Source organism: Pyrgilauda ruficollis, unplaced genomic scaffold (genome assembly GCF_017590135.1).
Source record: "Pyrgilauda ruficollis isolate IOZ18807 unplaced genomic scaffold, ASM1759013v1 scaffold66, whole genome shotgun sequence".
NCBI lineage: Eukaryota > Metazoa > Chordata > Aves > Passeriformes > Passeridae > Pyrgilauda > Pyrgilauda ruficollis.
In genome coordinates, this window is record NW_024528377.1 from 4629090 (window position 1) to 4651879 (window position 22790).

Consider the following 22790-nt stretch of genomic DNA (forward strand, 5'->3'; position numbering starts at 1 on the left):
TAGTTTTAAAGACTGATACCTCCACTAGTAATTCTAACACTCCTTTGTACTGTATCTCTGTATTCTCACTGGTATGTTTCTCTTTTCCATTTCTTACCCTTTCCTCTTAATGTAGAAATACAAACCCTGATTTATGGATATGTTTTCTACCCACCACACTTTTCATGGGAAGAAATACATTGCTTTATATGTTTATTGAGATATTGAGCCTGGTTCTCAGATGGTCAGAGCACCCACAAGAAGATCTGAGACTGTGGGAGCTCCCAAATGTTCAATTCCTCTGAAAATCTGGCTAGAAGTTACAGTTTTAAAGGGACATTGTCATGGTTATCTAAAGTGTGTGCAATATACATCTGGCTTACAGAACTTTCTAAAAGTCTCATTTATGTAAAAATCTTTCAAAAGATAACAGATTTAATTTTTTTTAATTTAGAGAGTTTGTATGTGTCCAGCAGAAAGCGCAGCTGCTAGATTCATTTTTTTCCTTTTTGTTACATGTGACATTGTCCCTTTAACTGCAAAATCTATAGCTGCTGTAGCCATGGTAATATATTTTTCTTTTTAAGTTATAAATAACTGTACCAGGTGCGCACGTCTAAATAAGGTGACTATTCTACAATCTTTAGGAAGAGGAAGTAGTCCCACCTCGTCCTCCACTCCCTCGGTCCTATGACTTTACAGAGCATCCTCCCATAATCCCCCCTCTGCCCAGTGATAGCAGCTCCTTGCTCTGTTATAGCAGGGGCCCAGTACATCTGACAGAAGAAAAGAAGATGTACCAAGTTCAAGGATATCAGAGAAATGGATCTTACTGTGTAAGTGGCTGAAACTGCCACGTTCTTCTTGAAGCATCCTCCCTCCCGTGCACAGCCACCGTTTTTGTTTACTCATCTGGCTACTTCTGTGTTATGGTTTCACTTTTATTTGGTTTTGTTTATAGCTGCATCATTTGCTCTTCACATTCTCCTGTCATCTGTTCTGTGTATATATAAAATGTCTTAAGACTTAAATTGCATAAATTTAGATTCTTCTCCTCGCTAGTTCTTTAAAAAAACTCTGGGCTCAGTTTTGGAAGCTTATACCAATTTGTTTCCAGAAGAATCATTAAAAAAACCCCACAACTCTGCCTTTTTATGGCAATTTTCTCCTATAATTTCTGATTGTCTGAAAATGTTGTTACTCAAATTACCTACCAGAAAACACTTCTGCCATACCACTGGAAGGATGTAACACCGTCTTTAAGTGAGAGCAGAGTTATCACAAAATAACAAAATAATTTATTTGAGTCTTAAGACATAAATACTTGTAGCAAAGTGCCTGTTTATTTACCTCATCCCTTGCTGTTCCTCAGGGTCCTGATTATAGGCTTTATAAGAGTGAACCCGAGTTAACTACAGTAGCAGAAGTGGATGAGTCTAATGGTGAAGAAAAAACAGAACCAATTTCAGAGTCGGAATCTTCATCTAAAGGTTTGTCCCCAGGCACGGTGTTTGCAACCTTTCAGCTTTCTCACAAGGAATGCAGAGCTTTGTAGAGTGTTGTAGAAGCTGCCTCATGCCTTTGCAGCCTGTCCATTTCTCAGTTTGATGGAACAGCTTCCACAATGAAATAATGATTTAATTACATGACGAGAGAAATTTCAGTCAATTACACCGCAGAAAAATCAAACATTACACTCACCAACAAGCCTGAAATCCTTATTGACACCATGTCTAATCACATCACTCACATTCCCCACACACCCTTCCCTTGAACAATTACCCATTTTATGTTCTTGCCCTTGAACAATTACTCAGTTTTTGAATCAAGCTCCCGATGTTATGTCGCTGGAACGTCCAAAAAGGCAGCGCCACAGAATTTTCAGGTTCTCATAAGGCAGGGAAACAATGTCTTTTTCTTTTTTTTTTTAATCTTGTAATTGTTGAATTGCCTTCTGTCCTCTGATATAATAGGAATAACGATCATGACCTTGGAGTGTACAGACAATAAAGGTCTTTGCAATTGCTAAATGCTTTGGATTCTTCTCTTCATCTAGCTCCCATAAAAGCTACTAATTGCTTGGTAGAGTCTTTTACCAGGAAGTGCTTCTCAATTCTGTTTGTTAAAACACACAGAATAGTTTGTTAAAGGTGACTTCAGGGAAAAGCTCCGCTTTAGCACCTCCCAAAATCCATATTAAGAGCTTTGAGGGAAACTACCTAAACTTAAATCATTTTTTTTACCCTAAGGATTGATGTTGCCAGTGCCAGCAGGGTCACTGCCTTCTGTTTTGGTGCTTTGACAGAGCAGGCTGATGCAATGATAACAGAATTTTAGCAAGAATTATGCTTATACAAAGATATTGTTTCCATCAGAATGGTCATAGAGGTTTTTAAAACTAACTAAGGTTAGCATACAATTTGGGTATAAATTATGTGAATGGCCCTGTGATATAATTAAGCTTGCACTTACCACACAATTTGTCAATTCAGACTCTCTGGGGTATTTGCTGAGATACAATGTTAAGGTACATAATTAAATTCTTGTTAACTTGGTGGCAGAAAATGGAATATTTATCCTGAGATTTGCTAATCATCAATGACCTAAATTGAGAAACTTGTCTTTCTGACAACATGCCTAGGTTTCAATGACCTGTGATGTTTCTGATTATTCACAGTAATTTATGTCAGGAGGTGAAGTAATGATAGGGACAAAATGAGAAAATCCACATTATGTAAAGAAACCCAACACTTTTTAAGCACCCTCATCTGCTTTCTGTCTCAAAGACAGAAATTATTTTATTCTGTCCATTTGTAGAAAAACAGTCATAAGTCAGGGAAAGCAGTAGTGCAAATCCCTTTAAGATAAATCATATTTAGAGGTGTGGAACAGAATAGCTGCAGTGGTAGCAAGCAGTGAGAGGCTCTGTATATTCTAAAACTCCCTTCAGTGTGTTGTTTATCATAGCTGTGTTTTATCACGTGAGCAGATGAATTTTCTAACAGACATTTCTTGTTCTGGGCATTCACTGACAATAACAATCCCCATGCAGCAGGAAAATGTAACCATTTCTGATTGTTTCAGTTCTGTTATAGTGTGTAAGCCATGACAGGAAACATTTTTATGCCATTCTGTTTTAAGTTTTTAAGCTGTTAAGGAAAGAAACAAAGGCAGCTCATCTCTGAGTTTTTTCTGCCTTGCTGTTTTAAGAAGTTATCCCTCAGTGATGAGAGTTTCTTATTGAGGGTGGTTCTGAAAGTAAATATTTTCAGAGGAAATTTAAAAAGGTTTTTCTGGTGGTTGTGCACTGTGGTTACAGTACTGAACACTTCCCATGCCAGCCATTTCCCTCTCTTTTCAAACATCAGCAATTAAAGGGAAATGGGACCATGTCAGATATGAGAGCAGAGGAATATTTGTGACCGGCGTGGTAGGTAAAGACAACACCAAAAAAAAATGGAATTCTGCTGTGTTTTATCCTTTTTTCTGTCTAAAGGAGACCCAAACTGCTGCTTTACAGCAGAATATCCTCAGGGGTGATTTCATTCACCCACAGACATGAGCACGGGTGTGCACACACAAACCAGGCCATCCAGGAGTGGATGGACTTCCAAAATCTGCACCCACCAACTCTCAGCACCGCTTTCTGAATCTGCCTTTTGGAGAAGAGTTCCCAAGGCTGAACATGTGTCTCTTCTAGAAAACAAATCACCACTTTTGGCAGTGTTTTGCACAGCGCTCAGTATGTTCCTTTGCTGTTTTGCAGGCTCACATTTCCCTGTGGGAGTTGTTCCACCCAGAACCAAATCCCCAACGCCAGAGTCCTCAACCATAGCATCCTATGTCACTTTGAGGAAGAATAAGAAGATAGATCTAAGAACGGTACTTTGAAATAACCTTTGAGCACTGGATGTCTTCATTTTTTAGTTTGGTAGTTGCTCCAAAAGTTGAAGTTATTTTCATTATCTTTGCCAAGAAAAAATAATGAAAGAAAGAAAGAAAAATCACTGTTATAGAAACATATACTAGATCAAATTGTATGTTTTAAGTTGGGTAGTTACTCCAAACGTTGAAGTTATTTTCATTATCTTTACAAAAAAAAAAAAGAAAGAAAGAAATTTGCTGTTATAGAAGCACTATATACTAGGTTAAATTATACAGTTATTTTCATTATCTTCACAAAAAAAAAAGGCAATAAATAAAAATCACTGTTATAGAATCATTATATACTATAGAATCACTGTATATACTGTAGAGTTACTGTAATTATATACTATAGAATCAGTTATAGAATCACTGTCACAGAAGCATTATATACCAGATTAAATTATACATTTTTAAGTTTGGTAGTTACTCCAAAAGTTAAAGTTATTTTCATTATCTTTACCAAAAAGATGAAAGAAAAAATAAAAATCACTGTTACAGAAGCATTATATACTAGGTTAAATTACACATTTTTAAGTTTGGTAGTTACTCCAAAAGGTAAAGTTATTTTCATTATCTTTACCAAGAAAAAATAATGAAAGAAAGAAAGAAAAATCACTGTTATAGAAACATATACTAGATCAAATTGTATGTTTTAAGTTGGGTAGTTACTCCAAACGTTGAAGTTATTTTCATTATCTTTACAAAAAAAAGAAAAAAAATAAAAATTGCTGTTACAGAAGCACTGTATACTAGGTTAAATTATACATTTTTAAATGTGGTAGTTACTCCAAAAGTTGAAGTTATTTTCATCAACTTCACAAAAAAAAAAAAAAGGCAGTAAATAAAAATCACTGTTGTAGAATCATTATATACTATAGAATCACTGTATATACTGTAGAGTTACTGTAATTATATACTATAGAATCAGTTATAGAATCACTGTCACAGAAGCATTATATACCAGATTAAATTATACATTTTTAAGTTTGGTAGTTACTCCAAAAGTTAAAGTTATTTTCATTATCTTTACCAAAAAGATGAAAGAAAAAATAAAAATCACTGTTACAGAAGCATTATATACTAGGTTAAATTACACATTTTTAAGTTTGGTAGTTACTCCAAAAGGTAAAGTTATTTTCATTATCTTTACAAAGAAAAATTAAGGAAAGAAAGAAAAGTCACTGTTACAGAAGAATTATATACTAGATTAAATTATACATTTCTATGTTTGGTAGTTGAAGTTATTTTCATTATCTTTACCAAAAAAAAAGATAGAAAAAAATAAAAATCACTGTTATAGAAGCATTATATACTAGGCTAAAATATACATTTTTATGTTTGGTAGTTACTCCAAAAGTTGAAGTTACTTTCATTATCTTCACAAAAAAAAAAAAAAAAAGAAAAATCACTGTTGCAGAAGCATTATATACTAGATTAAGCATTATATACTTAATTAATTATGCTAGTTGGATTCTTCTGGGGTTTTTTTTGTGTGGGTCAGGGTTGGGATTGAAAGCACTCGAGATGGTATTTTGTGTTTGGAGTCAGAGGTTTATTATTTCTTACCTATATTACAGTCTTACAAAGTGTGAGTTCTGCAGCATTTTACTAATAAACTACAGAATGGCTCCATATTTATCTCTACAAAGTCTTTTAAAGAAAAGCTATTTAATTAAGAAATGACACTTAAATTATTTTTACTTTTAACTCAGTAACTAATCACCTGTGTCCCACAATGCAGACTTTTCTAATTGCAAAATACCACTCAAACCCATAAAAAAAAGTAAAGAAGAAGGTGAAGAAAAAGACTAGCTACTACCTTAAAACTTCTATTTTAGCTTTATATATATTACTGTATTCTAAAACTTTAAGTTTTCTACTGAGTGATATTATACAATTTTCATCTCGGTTCTGTCATTCAATTTTAGAAACTTTCTCTACAACCTCAAGTCAAATGTAGTGTTTTCTTAAAAGTCTATACCTGAAACCACAAAAAAGTCTAAAAATCTGAACATCCAAAATTCTAACAGAGACAGCTATAGAAAGAATGATGAAATTATAAATGCTGTGCATGTTAAACTGCAGGGAGATCCCTCAAACTGGGCAGGAGTTGAGTGGTAAATAATAAATCTGCTGAAGTTCAGGCTTGAGTTGAAAGCACATGAAGCATCTTTCAAACACTTGTATTTGGCAATTTAACAGCCCCTTTATAACAAACACAGGCTTTTATTTATCTCAGTTCTAAAATTATTTGGGAAATCCCTGAAGCAGCCACAAAATAAGGATGTAGTAAGCAGTATGCAGGCAATAAGCCTGAAATTTCAGATTGCACACTTCTGTTGTCTATGGGTTAAAGACACACATTTACATGAAGTTCATGCAAAAGGGAGGAAAACTTTTGCCAGAGTTACAGCACAAATGGTAGGGGAGAAGTTGTGGGAAGACTGGGAGAGGAGAGAGAAACTCCCAGGATGTTGACTGGAGAAGGAACATCACTTTTCATAATCAAATCAGTTCCTGTAAATGTACTGAATGCAGCTGGTTAGCCTGAAGTCATTTTTGTCTGTCATAAAAAGTACAAATCTGCCTGAAAACCAGTGAATTTCAAGAACAGTAGGTAAATGGGTGTTATTTTGGGAAAAAGATGATGCTTAGAATTACAGATTTTTAAGTGGTAGTAAATTCACTTTGTTTCAGCCTGAACTTGCAGTTAAATGATGCCCAGCTGTAGTTTTTCTTGAAATAAAAAGGCAGAAATTACTATTAGATCAACTGGTATAAATGTCCTGGATCATTAAATTTCAATTATGTTTCTGTCTCAGTCAAATATCTTGTGTTTGCCAGTTTTATAATGTCTGGTGAATTGTTTCAGCTTGAGAGGGTGGCTTAGAGAACATCTACCCATTCTCCTGATGTTTATTGTTGGTGATGGTAGTGTTATAGTTCAGAAGAGCAAATTATTCCTTCCTTTTATTTTGAGTTCCAGTGTTCAGTTATTGATAATTGGTATTTGTACTGGGTTTTTTTTCACATACATAGGAGGTCTTTATTTGCCCACTATTTTTGTGCTCTTTAGTAAATCATGAGGTGATCTCTTCTGGAAATCTTAGTTTTGTTGAAACATCTATATATTTTTTCTTCCATTTAAGGAAAGGCCAAGGAGTGCAGTGGAGCAGCTGTGCCTTGCAGAAGGCTCACGGCCCCGAATGACTGTGGAGGAACAGATGGAAAGAATAAAGAGGCACCAACAGGCTTGTCTGAGAGAGAAGAGGAGAGGACTCAATCTCATTGGTGTTTCAGAGCAGTCTCCCTCCCAGAGCCTGTCCTATGTCAGGGATAATCCACTCAAACTGGCACAGGTGGGTGATCAGAAGCTTTCATGTGTCCAATTAACACCAAAGGAGTTGGTTTGAGACTAATTGTGGAGTCACAACCTCGAAAGGACAACCCTCATGCTTACACCTAATGGTAGAAGCCACTTCTTTGCCTTTTTGGGAAGCAAACAGCAACACTTCACAAAAATGACCTCGGGGCTATCCCACAGGTCGGGCAGTTTAGCTGAGTTATCTGTTCCTGACATGGGAACACCAGTTTGTCAGAAAATACCTTTTTCTGACCCAGAGATGGGGCAGTGGGAGGCATTTTAGTCAGCGTTTCTTATCTCAGAGTTTGCATGTGGATGCACACAGTGTGGGCCTTCTGTCACCCCTGAGAACTCTCAAAAATCCATTTCCCACAAGGCACCACAAGCTTGTCTGAGAGAAAAGAGGAAAGGGCTCAATCTCATTGGTGTTTCAGAGCAGTAGTTCTGTTTCTCCAAAGTATCCAGTCTTCTTTGCAAGGCCATCTTTTGATTTATTTTTTTTTTAGCTCCATTTCTGTCTCAATAGTGTCTGTCCCATTCCATGGCATTTCCTAGTCAGCGTTTCTTATCTCAGGGTTTGCATGTGGATGCACACAGTGTGGGCCTTCTGTCACCCCTGAGAACTCTCAAAAATCCATTTCCCACAAGGCACCACAAGCTTGTCTGAGAGAAAAGAGGAAAGGGCTCAATCTCATTGGTGTTTCAGAGCAGTCTCCCTCCCAGAGCCTGTCCTATGTCAGGGATAATCCACTCAAACTGGCACAGGTGGGTGATCAGAAGCTTTCATGTGTCCAATTAACACCAAAGGAGTTGGTTTGAGACTAATTGTGGAGTCACAACCTCGAAAGGACAACCCTCATGCTTACACCTAATGGTAGAAGCCACTTCTTTGCCTTTTTGGGAAGCAAAAAAAAATCCACATCCATTTGATTGTGCACTGTGATGTTTGGGAGCAGGGAGGGGTGTTTTGGTCAAGTTTAGCAAACAAGGTGAAATTGCAAGGTTGGGGACTGAAAACAAGATCAGGGAGAATCGTGACTCTGTTGATGTTGAACTGGAGTCAGTGCTGATTTTTCTGCCTGTAATGTATTCAAACATCTGCAACATTTTTAGGTAGGAATGTATATTTATGATCAAAGCTCCTAATGGTGCTCTTCTGCTGTGGTGTTTGAGCCCATAAATACATTAAATTAGAACCCACACTTTTGTTTTCACCGTTCTTAAACTTGTTTATTTGCCTGAAAAGTTTATTCATGGGTAAAGGATGGGAGAGAAGGGGAGATACAACTGCTTGGCACTAACCAGGAAATATTATTCTGAATATATATCTAAAAAAACCCCAAACAATCAAACAAAATCCAAAAAGCCAAACCAAACCCAGATATAGGATAGCAGATATTAGGCAGCCTACTAGTTTCTAGATATTTAAAATTAGTTTTCTTTTCCAGTAGCTTAATGGAGTTGATTTTTTGTTTCTTTGGGTTTTTAATCTTTTGGAATACTTTTTTTCCTCAGGCCACACTCTTTACTGGCTTTTTTTTTTTACTATTATTATTTGCTTTTCTACTGGTATGGAAATGCCTTCTTTTTTTTTTTTTTTTTTTTTGTTTTTTAGGCATTTAAACATCTGATTTTCCAAAAGCAGTTTAAATATATTGCAGTGTCAGGAAATCAGGTATTTCCAAAGATGTTTCAGCTTTGCATTTTGGGTTGATTTTTTTCCCCTCTCAACATGAGAAGCTGCTACAGAGTTATACAAAAGTTACTTTTTCTTCAAGAACTTTGCATCCCCAGAAGGCTCTGAATTGCAGTTTAGCCTTTGCAATAGAGCATCTGCATTTGGGCTGCCATCAGGAATGCTGTATGTGAGGGCAGTTCCTACAAATATTTCTGTGATTAACACTGCCTTTCTGGAGGAGAGGTCGTGCCAAGCAAAGCTTTGCAGATGTTTCTTTCAGTATTTTTTACTGGAAAGGGAAGTTTAAGCTTTGACTCTTCCCTGTGGTGTCGTTCCATAGCTCAGGGTGAGGGAGCTGCAGTCCTGTGTGTCACGGTGGGGCCAGATCTGGGCCAGAACTCAGAGTAATTCTGTTCATTGCACCACGTCCCTCAGTCTCCTCTGTGAAATCAGACCTCTGTGGATGAGGAGAAATTCACAGAGTAAGTGAGAAGATCTCTGAATTGAATATTTAGCTAATAGTCCACGTTACAAAGTCACTTTCTCTACCATAACTTCAATTCTTGCAGAATGCTATTTGGCTGAAAGCCCCAGGATGAGGTATTATGCTGAGTAATAGCTTTAATTTCTGAAAGCATAGTTTTTATGTCAATTGATTTTTAGAAAAATGGTGCAATGGCATTAACTGCTGGAAGTCTTTTCGACTGTGGTTTGGTTATTTAAGAATTGGAGGGGGAAGAGGATTTCATAGATGGCCTGCTGTGTAATTTTGAAGTGATTACCATAATCCAAAAGGAAGTTGCTTCACAACTGTTGTTGGGACGAGCAGATGACAAGGGGTGCATACTTGAATTCAGGAGAGCAGAGACACTGATTTATGAACTGACTTAGGTGGAATTTCCTCCTAATAGGGTGCATGTGTTAGATCACAGGAGTTCAGCTTGGAGATTTACTGCTTCCATGGCTCCTATTTTTCTCAGCTCCAGTTCTCAGATGAGCCTCCCTTCAGCTCTGCCAGTATCATGTTCAAAGTTCACAGTCTTGAGTCAGCTCCACCATCCTTCCTCAGAATTTTTGCATCAACTTATTCTCTGTGCAATGGATTCTTTGGAAAGAAATAATTAATGTCCTCTGCCATTGTCAGATACTGTGTTTTCCTCTATTAAATCACCACAGGTTTGGAGGATACCCAAGATAATTGGAGGAAGTGCATGCAGGTGCACTGTGATTTCTGTGCTGAAAGCAGATTTTTGTCGATTTTTGTTCTTAAACCAGAAAAAGCTATTTTCCAAAAAGAGCAGCGCTTGTGAATGCAAGTAAGAATGCTGCTGAGCTGATTTGTGACTGAGCTAAATGTGAATGAAATTTCAGAAGATAAGGGTGACACTGAAATGCTGGAGAGGAAGGTGGGGCAGAAAGCACAATAATCCTGCAGACAAATGTTAGGCTGAACTGTTTTGAAAAGTACAAAAATGAGAAAATTCCAAGTCCTTAATGATTTCCATTTTCCCTACTGCAATCTATGCTTAAGGTTTATTCAGATATCTTTTTTTAATCAGTTAGAGGGCAGCACAAGGCTCAGAACTGAGACAGTGATAACTTTTGTAACAATATGTCCATGTGCCAATTTTGTTCCTCAGAATCGGAAAAAGGAGGATACAGTATCTGGTAACATGAAGGAGTTAGAGAGCACCAGCAGAGAAAATAATTTGAAACAAAATAATGGAAGTCCTGGGGAAGAAATAGCGCAGCTGAAAAATGATGGAGATCAAGAACACAATTCAAGTTTTACTAAAGAGGTACAGAACTATTCCTTATTAAACTGTTCAAGAGCATAATTCAAGTTTTGCTAAAGAGGTACAGAGCTATTCCTTGTTAAACTGTTCATCAGCTTGTCCTGCAGTAACAAACTATTTTGAGACACACACACCAGAGGATGGGAAAGTGAACCAGTTCCTTTTGCTTGGAAGATAAAGACTTCTTGTTGAGAATACAATATTCCATAGAGAATCACAAAATTCATTGGGATCTGTCTATAGCTGAGACACTGAATTTTCTTGTATGTGGTCTTCAAGTAATAAAGAGCTCTTCATTGCTTAGGCTACCCCAGTGGAATTTTTGAAAGCCATTTAATGCCCCTGAATTTTTGTTTGGTTGGCTATAGTGCATCAAATGGTTTCTAGAAAGCAGAATAAAGCTGACACAACAAATTACACATAGAAGCAGGCAATACCTGTACTTTTAGGTATTTTCACTGCTTTGATTTCTGTCTTGAAAGAGTTTGAAACACACTTGGCAGGGAATTACTTTGGTGTTTCAGGTACTAAAGTGCCCTTAACACTCAGCAAAACCAGACTGACTGTGAAGAATGGATTGCTAGAGTTGCTTCTACATAATCATATCCTGTTTATAGTTGAATATTTATTAAAGTATTGTGTAGAGGTTTTATATTCTTCTATATCCATATTCCTCAGTTAATCCTTCTTTTGTTTAATCATCCTTTTGTTTTCCTATTTTATGTTTAGTTTTTTTAATATGTATATCTGATGGAGAATGGCATAAAATCAAATAACTAATTTCTATTGTTATCCATTAGAAACACTTCCTTATTAAGAGACTGTTGCTTTGTTAAATATGCAAATGTATCAAAAGGAAAATTATGTAATGCACTCAAATGATTTTTATGTAATCAGACCTTAAAAGCAGCATTCAGTCTTATCAACAAAATAGCTATCCCTCTCTTCACAATTTTGGCATTGTGAAGAGAGGGATAGCATGGAAAAACAGGCAGGCTGCAATCCAAAGAGTTCAGAGAAGTTCTGGAAGTTATTAAGGCAAACCCTGCCCCTGGCCTCTGGTATAAATTTTAGGATAACTCTATTAACCTGCATGGTATTGATAAAAATTTCTTAAGTTATGTAATTCTGAGTTACTAAGTATACATGATGGCAAAATTTGTCTGTTAATAAAACTGTTTCCTGGTACTGTATTTCTTATCTGCCACTTAGTGTGTGTTACAGCTTTTTGTTTCATGATTTCAATTTTTTTATAGCTGTCAAAAACTGATGATCTTTTATCAGATGCACATGTTGCATCTGACTCAAAAGAAGGGAGTAATGAAGAGAAAGCAGAAAAGAAAAATAAATTGGAAGAAACACATGATGGTGATACAAGGTAAAAATCAAACAAGATGTTCAGAGACTATTTTAGACTTGCATGCTGTATTTATTAGCTGAGTGGACCAAGCAATTGCCATAAATACTGAAAAGGTTTATTTATATGGTTTTGAGAGGTTTATATATAGGGAAATGTAGTGAGAGGCTTGAGTGCTGCAGGGGTTCAGAGTTGGTGACTTGGTGGGAGAAACAATGTTTATTTTCAAGTGTTATCCCAGTTATAAACAGAATGCATTCATAATCCTTGTCTTGGCCTCCAAAATGTGTTTAATAATGTCACTTCAATCTTTGTATCAATTTATTGTGAACACTCCAGCCAGTGCTTGCATAGCATGGTCTTTATTGCTGATTAATTTAGGAGAAAACTAAACATCTTGTTGTACATCTCCTGCTTTAATTTTTGCCTCACTGCTTTGCAGCATTGCAGAATTAGAGGGATATTATATCTTGGATATTTCTCTCTCACAATTCCTAGCTTTGGTGTAGGTTGCACTGCAGGTCCTAAGTGAGATCTCACATTAGGTCATAACTTTGTCACAGGATCCTGCAGCAGTAGGAAAGGAATTAAATCCCAGGTGCTTTTTTAAAAGAAGGGTTTCAAAATGCCTGCTTAATTTATGCTACCCAGACTTGCAAGCTGCAACTTTTTTTCTGTTAACAGGAGAAAATTAAATCATAGTTCCTATACTTAGTGGTTAACACCTGAAATGAAGTTGGAGCAGGTTCTAAATGCTGTGCTTTTTTAAGCAGCTTGCAGAGTGTGACCACAGTTGCAAACCACAAACCCAAAAGCAGCTCAGAAGAAAGTGAAATACTCAGTGTTCAAGAACAAGAAGGGATTGTGTCTTCATTTGAATTAGCAGCACAGTCTTCAAAAGGAAATCAGGCAGCAGCAGGTATGGAAAAGAGTTTGACTGCAGCTTACAACTTATCCAGTACATATGTAAAACTTTATTTCATTTTCATTGTGTCTTTTGATGCTCTGAAACCCTTGTGAATTGAAAATGCTGAGCTAGTCTACATGTGAAGTGTACAGTTTTATAATGCACAGAAAAATAGTTTCCCAGTGGACAGCTACACAAACTCCATTTTTCTGAGGTTTTAATATAGCTTTTATAGTTGCTAATTCAGGGATTTAAATAACTGCTGCCAGAAATTGAGTCATGCTGTAGTTGTTGGTTGGAGCAAATCCTTCCTTTTTCATCTCAGTCCTGGCTATGTGTAGACTTTTTACCATCACTCCCTGCTGCTGAGTGACCTTAGATGTACCCAAAATTGTGGAATTATTGAGAGTTTCCAATATTTTAAAGTAGCAAGTAAAAGACCCCAGTTTGGCCATGTTTTGAGGAGTAAGAAAGATGAAGAAAACAGAAAACAGCACCTGACTGGTACAATGACTGGTGGTGGACTATTTTGCAAGAAGAGAAGAGTGGAATAAAGCAAAATTGGGTGCAAAGAAGGAAAAAAAAGGAAGGAGTGAGTAGGGAAGGAGGAAGGGAGAAGATAGACTTCAAGACATTATTTGGTGATGGGAATGGTTAAGTAAGCCAAATGGTTCAACTTATGGATATAAAAGGTGATCTGGACCTTTGTAGTGCAGTCAGCAATCCTTTCTGTGACTTGATAATCAAAACCAGAACTTGTCTGTGCATTTTGCACTGCTCAGCAGAATGGGAACACTTAGTTCATCTGAGCTGGGATATGAAGGTGGATCTGGGCCTATCCCAAATACTTAAATTTTACTCTTTTTTTTCCCCCTCTCTTTCTTGGCGACATAAAACATCAGCATTCCTGTGTTTGCTGTTCTGCTAGTTATTTCTAAGCCTGATTGAGGATCAGCTGTGCTCTCCCTTGATTTTGTGCTGATCAGATTTTAAGCCTTTACTTGTGTAGCTTTCATTTGTTTCTGCTTATATTTGCTACGGCTTGAAACGGTGCTTTTTCAAGCTGATCTTTATTATGGCTTCTGTAACTTGTATTCTTCTTTCTTTTGCTGTATGACTGGCAGTGAAAAGTTTGCCTTCCTCACCAGAATCATCCTTGTCACCAGCTCCATCCACACAGACCCAGCTCACAGAAGGATCCCATTTCATGTGTGTATAGTTACAGACAAGTACGTGCTTTCTTTCCCACCTCTCCTCTTCCTAATATTCTTCCAGCTGATTTGTGTGCTGTTATTTCTGTGAGAAACGTCTGATATTCAGCAAGACAGGGTTACCTGCAGTGTTGAATAGAAATGAGCCAGGAAAGAAATAAATTTGTGTGTTGATTTGCTTGCAAGGAGTGCACTCTCTGTCCAGCTACAAAGAGAAAGGGCTAATTGGTTTATCAAGGGCTAATTGGTTTATCAAGCATGTTCTCCACAACTGGCAGGGTAATGGCCTTGGAATTAACAGCCTGAGCTGCTCCAAAACAGGGAGTTAAGGCTTGAGCATCACTGCACAGGTGCCCATGAGTCTTGATGCTTCAGCCATGGGCAAAATGGGCAGCCAGAGCTCAGAGCTGGGGATGCACAGGAGGGACTGGGCTGATGGCCTGGAGAATTCATGGCTTAAGACATGGAAACAACAATTACAAAACTTTTTTTTCCCCTTTCTTTCTACAGAGAAAGCCCTACACAGCTGCTCTTCCCTGCCATAGTGGGTGATTGCTTCTAGGAATCAAGTTAGAAAGCAAGAGTTAGGCTAGGTTTACATTTTCTACCTGTGGTGTCACCCACTTAATGAATGGCAATGGAAATATAAAGTGTGTGCTTGTTTTGTTTGGGCAGGTGTTCAACAAAATTAGTAGGATATAGTGTGAATGCTTCAGCATTTAAATCAGTCCACATTTCTTTGTTGTCAGGAAGCGTCTGTTTAAATAAGTTTTCTGCTTTGTTTCAGTGGCAATGTTAAATGCCACAGCTAATGTAACTTAAGAAAGCTTTAAAATCAAGAACCATTTAAAATTGAGACATTTTCAGTCATTTAGCATGAGGAGAGCTGAAAATGCATTTTTTAAAATTTACTGTCTCAGTCTCAATCGCCAGGGTTTCATTTTAGCAAAATTAGACTTATTAGTCATCACAGAGACCTTTCTAATATTAACTAAGGGCAAAAAACTGTTTATAATCCTTAAAAAAAAGGAAAATTATTAAAATATTATTAAATTATTTTCTCCTTTTGAGAAAGTTGAAAATGCCATCTTCACATTCAGTCCTGACACTGCTCCTGCCTTCCTGATGGGTGTGATCTGCCATGATTAGATTTAGCTTGAATCTTTGTACTTTCATTCAAAATGTTTATTACAGAACTATTAAAAACAAATGAGTGGGACTTTCCTTCTGGGAATACTGTTAATGCTTTTCAGGTTCACTATATAAATATTAATATATGTATACATATTTTATAAATAAATTTATAAATATAAATCTTTCTATTTCATATAAATATACTGTAAAAATATGCACACATTTATCATGCATCTCCTTTTTAAACAGGACAAACATTCCCCCATCAGCTGAGGTTTGGGTCAGTAACGAAAGTGACACTGCTGGATTCTGTCTGTAGGCACAGGGCACCTGTCAGAAGGGGGGAGCAACCAGAAATCTGTCACCAATTGCATTAAGCTGCTCTCAGCTCAGAAATTTCCTTTAGGATTTATGCTGAATAAAATAGAAATTAGTAGGAAAAGGCTTGGCCCCCTTGGTGAGGTGTATCCCCACAGCCAGTTCTGCAGGTGAAGCATTTCTGTGTTCAGGACAACCCCACCCTCAAAAGCCCCTAAAGAGGCTTTAACTGCTTTAGTTTTATGACAGAATGGTCCATCTGGAATGGCACTTGTCAGTCTGATTCCATGCTTGCACATGGAATCCTTTCTCTGATGGAGAAAGGATTCCAGAGCTTCAGACACATCCCTTGTGGCTGTTCAGTGTTTGGGCTGAGTTGGGAAAAGCACCTACATTCCACATCGCTGCATTTGATGCCTCTGTTGGTTGTTTCCTTGGAGTTCCAAAAGAAATTTGTGCCATGAGCTGGGCTTAGCATACAGAGGAGATGGATGGAGCACAGTGCTTACTGCCCTCTACCTTCTGGGGCTGTGTTCCAGTATTCCAGTGCTTTGCTGAGGGATTTTGGCACACCTTTTATCACACAGGAATTCAGCATCCCTCATTTTCAAGAAGCCTTAAGTGGCAAAGGGAACTTCCAGGCTGTAGGATCAGCCCTGGTCATGTGCAACCAAATTTTTCAGGCAACATCTGGAAAATGTATAGTAGATTTCAGGGAATGAAGAGGTAATACCTGTGTTTGGCTTTTACAGTCAATTAGAAAAATGATACTCTTGGCACCATGCCGGGGGAATTTGCCATAGGAAATTGATGGCACAGGATATTGTAGGACTAAGGAGGAACCCCCTAACACAAGGCTCCTTTTTTGTCACAGCCCTTATTTTGCAGAGACAAATCTCTGTGTGCACCACCGGCCCTGTTAGATTTTAAGCATTGCATTTGCACTGAGTAATGGGGGAATAATGAAATTTTATACAGCACCTGGGTTCAAAGCTCAGGAACATTTGTACCAATGAACTGTTAAAAGTTATTTATAGAAGTCCTTGCAGCAATTACCAAAATACAGCAAGCTCTGGGTGGGGCATTTGAACTGCACTGCCAGTGCAGTGTAGCAACTCAATAATTCTGCATCCCTCTTCAAAATGTGCCTTGCATTTCTCAGACTAGTTAGGATCTTTGCTATTATTGCTGGGTTTAGCTGAAGAGCATTTGGAGGTGACTGTATGTAACAGGATAAAACTCTCAGAGTAAACAGACTTTCATTCAAAGTGGTGTCAGTTTGAAAAAAAGAAATCTTGGCTTTGCTTCTTTCTGTTGAAATATCTTGACAGCAGTATTATTCATCAGGAAACCAGATTTTGGAAACAACTATTTCTAAGATAGTTAACTATTGCTACGTTGGGGTCAGGAGTTCTTTGCTGTGTTTAATCCCCTGAATTCTTTAGATGATATTCTGTTGCTAAAATGGAGTAACTTAATCTGTGTCTGTCTTGCAGCACTAACGGCTTCTGTTGAAACAATTCATGCCTGAGATGTATGGACCTGACCTATGAACATATGAGAAGATATTGTACAGTATATTTTAAATCTATGAAATTCATAGTTCTGATGCTTTTGGCCACAGAGCATCGTTTTATCACTTCCTGGAAAATGTTTATTCCAAGAGAGCTTTAAATGGCCCACGTGTACACTCAACAACCTTCAGATTGTTCTCCTGATACCAGCTTGCTGCTACGATTTCCGTGCACATAAAACAAAGGCTCTTTTTCATGTGCAGCCTACAGTCAAACTTTATTTGCTGTTCTTCAGAATTTAATGTTCTTTTAATGATGGATCATATAAGTTTACTTTTTTTGCCTCTTTTAGATGCATAACTCGGTTAATTTTACATATCACCACTAAACCTTGTTTTACACTTTTTCAACATTACGATTTATTGTTTTAACAATTTATTTGTAAAATTTTTATATATATATACATATAGATATATTTAAAATGTGCCATTTTTATTATTGCTTAGTAAGAGATGTCCTGTTTCTGCTGTAATGATTTCTTGGTCAGGTTGCAATGTCAGCAGTTACTGCCACACTTCTGTCAACATAGACATTAATGTTAGTGGTTCCTTTTTCTTGACTAAAATGGAGTGTAGGTATTTTGAGGTACTGGGCTTTTCCTTCATGGGGTTGGGGTGTGTACAGCAATAAGCAGGTTTTCAATCCAGTACTTAGTTTGTGTACAAATGTAATTATGTTCATTGTGTATATATTATACAATGAGCACATATGATGTAAGTATAAGAAGCCACTTATTATTGTTCAAATACGAATGTTCATATCCCATTTCTTTTATATCATATTAAATAAATGTTGATGTTCTTAAGGACTTGTATGGTTAGTATTTCTTCCAGCAAACAGATGTCACACTGTGTTCCACCTTTTGATGTGGGGAATGCAACAATTCCTACCCCACTGGCAACATCACCTGTCAACCAGAGTAGCAGTGACAGACTCTTAAGAGATCCCAGTCTTCCTCTTCAGGAAAGAATTAAGGCTGCAACACAGAACAAAACAGACAACCTGAGACTGAGATGCAAGAAATACAGGTTGAGCTCCTGGCTCTCCCAGACTTGTGTTGTGGATTCTGGAATAATCACTTAGTCATTCTGCTCCTCCATTCCCTGCCTGTTTACATGGGAGGTAATAGCCTGTCTTAGTGGGGTGTGGTGAGCAGTAATTCAATATTTGCAAACGCTGATTGCCAGGTTCAGTGGGGTTAAGGAGAGAAGTGTGATGATTCCTGGAGGCTTTGGCATCTGCATAGCATCTTCCAGAAACTGAAAGAAAACCTGAAATAGTCTGTCAAGTGTTGTCACACTACAGATGTTACCAGCTTTGCTGTTCCAAATCGCACAGCTGCCTGAGTTTGCCTGAGACAAAAGAGGGTTAGAAAAGAACTAAGAGAAACAAAAATATTTCAGGGAAAGCTTTTGAATCTTAGGATGTAAAGCTGAGGAATCTTTTGCAGGTTCAGGCAATTGCTGTGTGCTTCAGTGCATGTGTGTGCCATAAGTGGTAAGGCAAGTTTCACAGGAAGGCAGCTGCCAGCTCCTGTTGTGCTTTTTTTTTATCATACAAATCATATCCTGACCAAGTTAATATTGCTGTTCTAGAAGCTATATCATTCATTGTGCTTTTCCATAGAGGAGTGCCTGATACGGTCTCACAGTTTGAAATTACTTTACCGTTGCCCCTCGCCCCAAGTAGGAATTTGTGTTTGTTGGATTCTTCTGGCACTCCCAGCTCTGCTGCCAGTTCTTCCTGGTGCTCTTTGCCACAAAGATGCAGAGTATGTTGTCTGGCTACCTGTTGTTCTGCCATTTTCTCTGAAAAGTAAGAAAACGGGAATTTTTTTGCAGAATTCAGCAGCAGAGCCTGGAGGGGTCACAGTGAAAGAGATGGCTGAAGGAAAGATGAATGATGATGCAGGCAGACAGCATTGAGCTGAAAAGTTACCATATCACCCTCTTCTTTTGGAACAGCAGCCCCAAATTAGTGCAAAGACAGAGCAAAGAAGAAAGAATGTTTTTATTGCACAACCAAGCAAGGCTTAAGTTCAGTGGCATCACTGGAACACCTGAGGCAAAGCAGATAGGACACACCCTGTTCTCTCCCTAACCCTCCTAGAGAGAGCTGCTCGCTGTCAAGGTTTGCAATCTCTTTCTGCCCTTGCTGCCAAGAAAAGAATTGCAACCAATAAAGGAAAGAATGACTAAGTGATTTTTGGACATTTATAGGTGTTAGCCTGTGTCTAAAGCAGTTATTGGTTTGGTGTATCTGCAAGGAATGTGCAGTTTGTAATGGAGCTGGGCAAGGGGGGAGAATGAGCAAGTTTTGCTGATAGAATTGTTGGCAAAGACAGCAAAGGTGAATGATGCAGGAATGTAGTAATGATCATAAACTATAATTTCACTTCCTGTGGGCACTTGCTGCAAAGACTTGGAGTTTCATTGGGTGCTCTATTTTTTTGTCTTATGGGAAAAAAAATAATAATAAATGTATGGCTTTGTGTTATCACAGAGCATCTACTGTTTCTTACCTCATCAGAATAACTCATCCCAGTGATCATACTCCTGAGATATAGAAATATCAGAATACTGATATGGTCAGCCTTCAGACATCTATTTTAAGTTTGTATCTAGGATATTTTTATATTTCTGACTGATTGCTTTATTGGCTATTGCACTGACACTTGTATATATGGAACGTGCTTTTTTTTCAAAAGCAAGAGTCCTTAGGAATAATGCAGCACATTCTCTACAGATGTTCATGCTTTTCAGAACCAATTACATCTATTTTTGTCTTTTGTTCACCATTTGCATTGTTCCAAGGCTACTAGAGAATGTGAATCTTTAAAGTCCCTTAATAAAGTGACATTACTCAAAAAGTTATAGCTGGTGTCTTGGCAGTTTTTTTTATGTTGTGGACTGGCTCAGAGGGAAAGACCTCACCAGGCAGCTGAAACCCAAACCTTGTTTATGTTATCACTGGGCTGGAAAAAAAAAAGTAGTCTTCACATTTCCTCAGAAATACTCATCATGTAATGAATCCAATAAGGTTCTATTTTCAGGAAATCAGAAAAAAAACTTGCACCTTTCAATCTAAATCACATTAATTGGATGGTCGTGACAGAATTCTTATCCACTGGTTGGACCAGGAGTGCATACATGAAAAACATTAATGAACTACACTTTCAGTAATAGATTTATTAAATTCTCTAGGACTCAGACTAGTGGATTAAGTTGTGCCCTGGGTGAGCAAAGCAGCAGAATAGAAAACCTTGAATCAGTGGTGCTGTTGGGTAAGTCTTACCTCAAACTTTTCATTGTATTTTAAAGCTAAGGTGGAGGGTTTTATTTTTCCTTTTCTAATAAACCATAAGTAGTACTCATTCAGATCTCAGAAATGGCTCGTGATGTCTCTTCTACACAGTACTATTTTGTCCCTGTGATCCTGGATGGTGCCATAATTATTTTCTGAAGTTATTCTAGGGTAGTTTAATCTTATATCAGTTTGAATCCTAAGTTAAAATGTTATTTTCTGTCCTTTAGAAAGTTGACATTTAAGCGGCTGATAAACAAATTACCTGTACCTGGCATTGATCATATATCTGAAACAGCTTAATTGAACTTTTTTAAGGATGCACATGGAGATAACAAAGCAACATCTGGCCTTCATTTCTTGTAAAGAACATTATATGTGCTTGCTGGTATATCCTAGGAGCTGTTTGGCTTGTCCATATGGGAACACTGCTGCTACAAAATAAAATATACTGATGGCTGCAAACAAATGCCTGACCTAAAATGAAGGCTAAAAGCAGCTGCTTTCTGAACTTGATGTGCACAACTTGTTACCCAGCTGTTCCAGATGTGTCAGCATTCAAATGTTACTTGTGGAATGAAGATTTTGGGGGGGTTTTTTGGGTTTTGTTTTTTTTTTTTTTTTTTTTTTTTTTTTTGTGGTGTTTCTTCATTCTGTGGTATGCCAAAGAAAAAATTTTTAAGGTCTGTCTTAAATATTATCTGGCTGCTGTGGTGAAACTGCAAGCAACTCTTAAGTGCAGCTCTGGGTAAGTGACATCAGCCCAGAGGTCGCTGATTGCCTCGTGTGGCAGTCTGGCTGGGGATGTGTTTAAGAACATTTTTCTAGGCTGGATTAAGTTCTGTTTGGGATAAAAGTAAAACTATAAGCAAACTGTGCTGTTTTCAGTGGGCTGCTGTAGAGTATATCTGGACAAAACCAGATGTGGGATCATTAACTTCTTTATTACTGAAACCAAAATGAAAATAAGGAATTAATTTTTTTTTCTTTTTGTCAAATACTATCCAGATCCCTGTTCTATGGAACGGGAATACTTCAAAGTATTTCAGACTAAAAATGGAAACACCCTCTTGCTCTTTTGAAGGTGAAATGAGTACTGTTTAAAAAAAAGAAAAAAAAAAAGGCAGACTCTGCATGTTTAACTTTATATGTAGAACAAGGAAGATTTACTTACAGCCTTGAGGTTTGCTCAGTGCAAACTTTCAGGAAAATACCTCATCCTCATCTGCTGTTACTTGGTCTGTGTCACAGTGAAGTGACTGCTGCTGTATTGGACTCCCTTCTGCATCTTTAAATCCATTACAGCCCAATGTGTAAAATATTCTGCATTTCTTATCTGGAGAAAAACTGCCTTATCCACACCCCGGCTGTCTGACCCTACATGAGCAGCTGAACCCAGGCAATCAGTTTCTTGTTTGGAGTGGTGAAAATCTGCATCATCCTGAAAGATTGAGTCAAAGCATGTAATGAGAGACACCCAAGATTCCCAAGTAACTTGCATGTAAATCTCCTTTATTTTCAGCAATGGATTCCATTTAGAAAAAGACTTTTTTCTAAGTAATAGTCGCCTTACTAGAAATAAAATAATTAGTAGGTATATAAACAAATACCCAAGAATTTATTTGAGAAAATTGTCATTAATTGACAGTATATTTCAAAGCAATTGAGGGGGGGGAAAAGACTGCAAAAACCCAGCAATTCAACTCATAAATCACCTCTTTACAATGTGAATTTCTGGTGAGTCTTGACACTGATTACACATGTAAGTTGAGTGCTTCATACTGTGCAACTTTCTTCTTGGTAAATTCCCAAGTCAGCAAGAACATGGAGGCTGTTTCAGATGTTTTAGCTTTAAACACAAATGCTATTTTTTTTCCCTTTTTTTAGTGTGCTCATCCACCAGTCTAGGAAACAGCTGTTAATGGCTGTTGGGTTTACTCTTTTTATACACTGAAATGCTCATATCTAGACAGAGGGGGGAAAATACAGCTGAACTTTCTGATGAACGTTTCCTGATGCTATTTTGTGTTTGGTTTTTGGCTACCTGGAGAATGTCTCAGAGTTTGTACGTGCAAGGGCTGGTGCTGCAAGGAAGCCAGCTTGTAGGAGTCAGGTCTAGCTAGAGGTGTCATTTCGTGAGCAGGGAAATTGCCTGGAAACCAAAATCACCTTTGAATAACATTCCTGGCTGTTTTCTTAGCCTGTGCCAACAGAGCCGTAATTTTTTGTAGCTACTGCTTCT

The 22790-nt window shown here is 37.6% G+C and overlaps 1 protein-coding gene across 8 annotated transcripts in view; it reads left to right on the top strand.

Moving 5' to 3' along the window:
- Window positions 1-20118, top strand: part of PLEKHA5 (pleckstrin homology domain containing A5) — a 161527-nt gene extending 141409 nt beyond the window's left edge. For 4 of the 8 annotated variants that reach the window (XM_041484404.1, XM_041484408.1, XM_041484412.1 and 1 more), the window contains 8 exons: window positions 1352-1469; window positions 3746-3861; window positions 7056-7265; window positions 10589-10747; window positions 12001-12122; window positions 12872-13020; window positions 14133-14237; window positions 17168-20118. In XM_041484404.1, the coding sequence (XP_041340338.1) occupies window positions 1352-1469; window positions 3746-3861; window positions 7056-7265; window positions 10589-10747; window positions 12001-12122; window positions 12872-13020; window positions 14133-14227 (969 nt within the window). In that variant the 3' untranslated portion in view covers window positions 14228-14237; window positions 17168-20118. The remainder of the gene's footprint in view (window positions 1-1351; window positions 1470-3745; window positions 3862-7055; window positions 7266-10588; window positions 10748-12000; window positions 12123-12871; window positions 13021-14132; window positions 14238-17167) is intronic. The other 4 variants (XM_041484405.1, XM_041484409.1, XM_041484403.1 and 1 more) reach the window with 3 other exon arrangements.
- Window positions 20119-22790: the final 2672 nt, after the last annotated feature.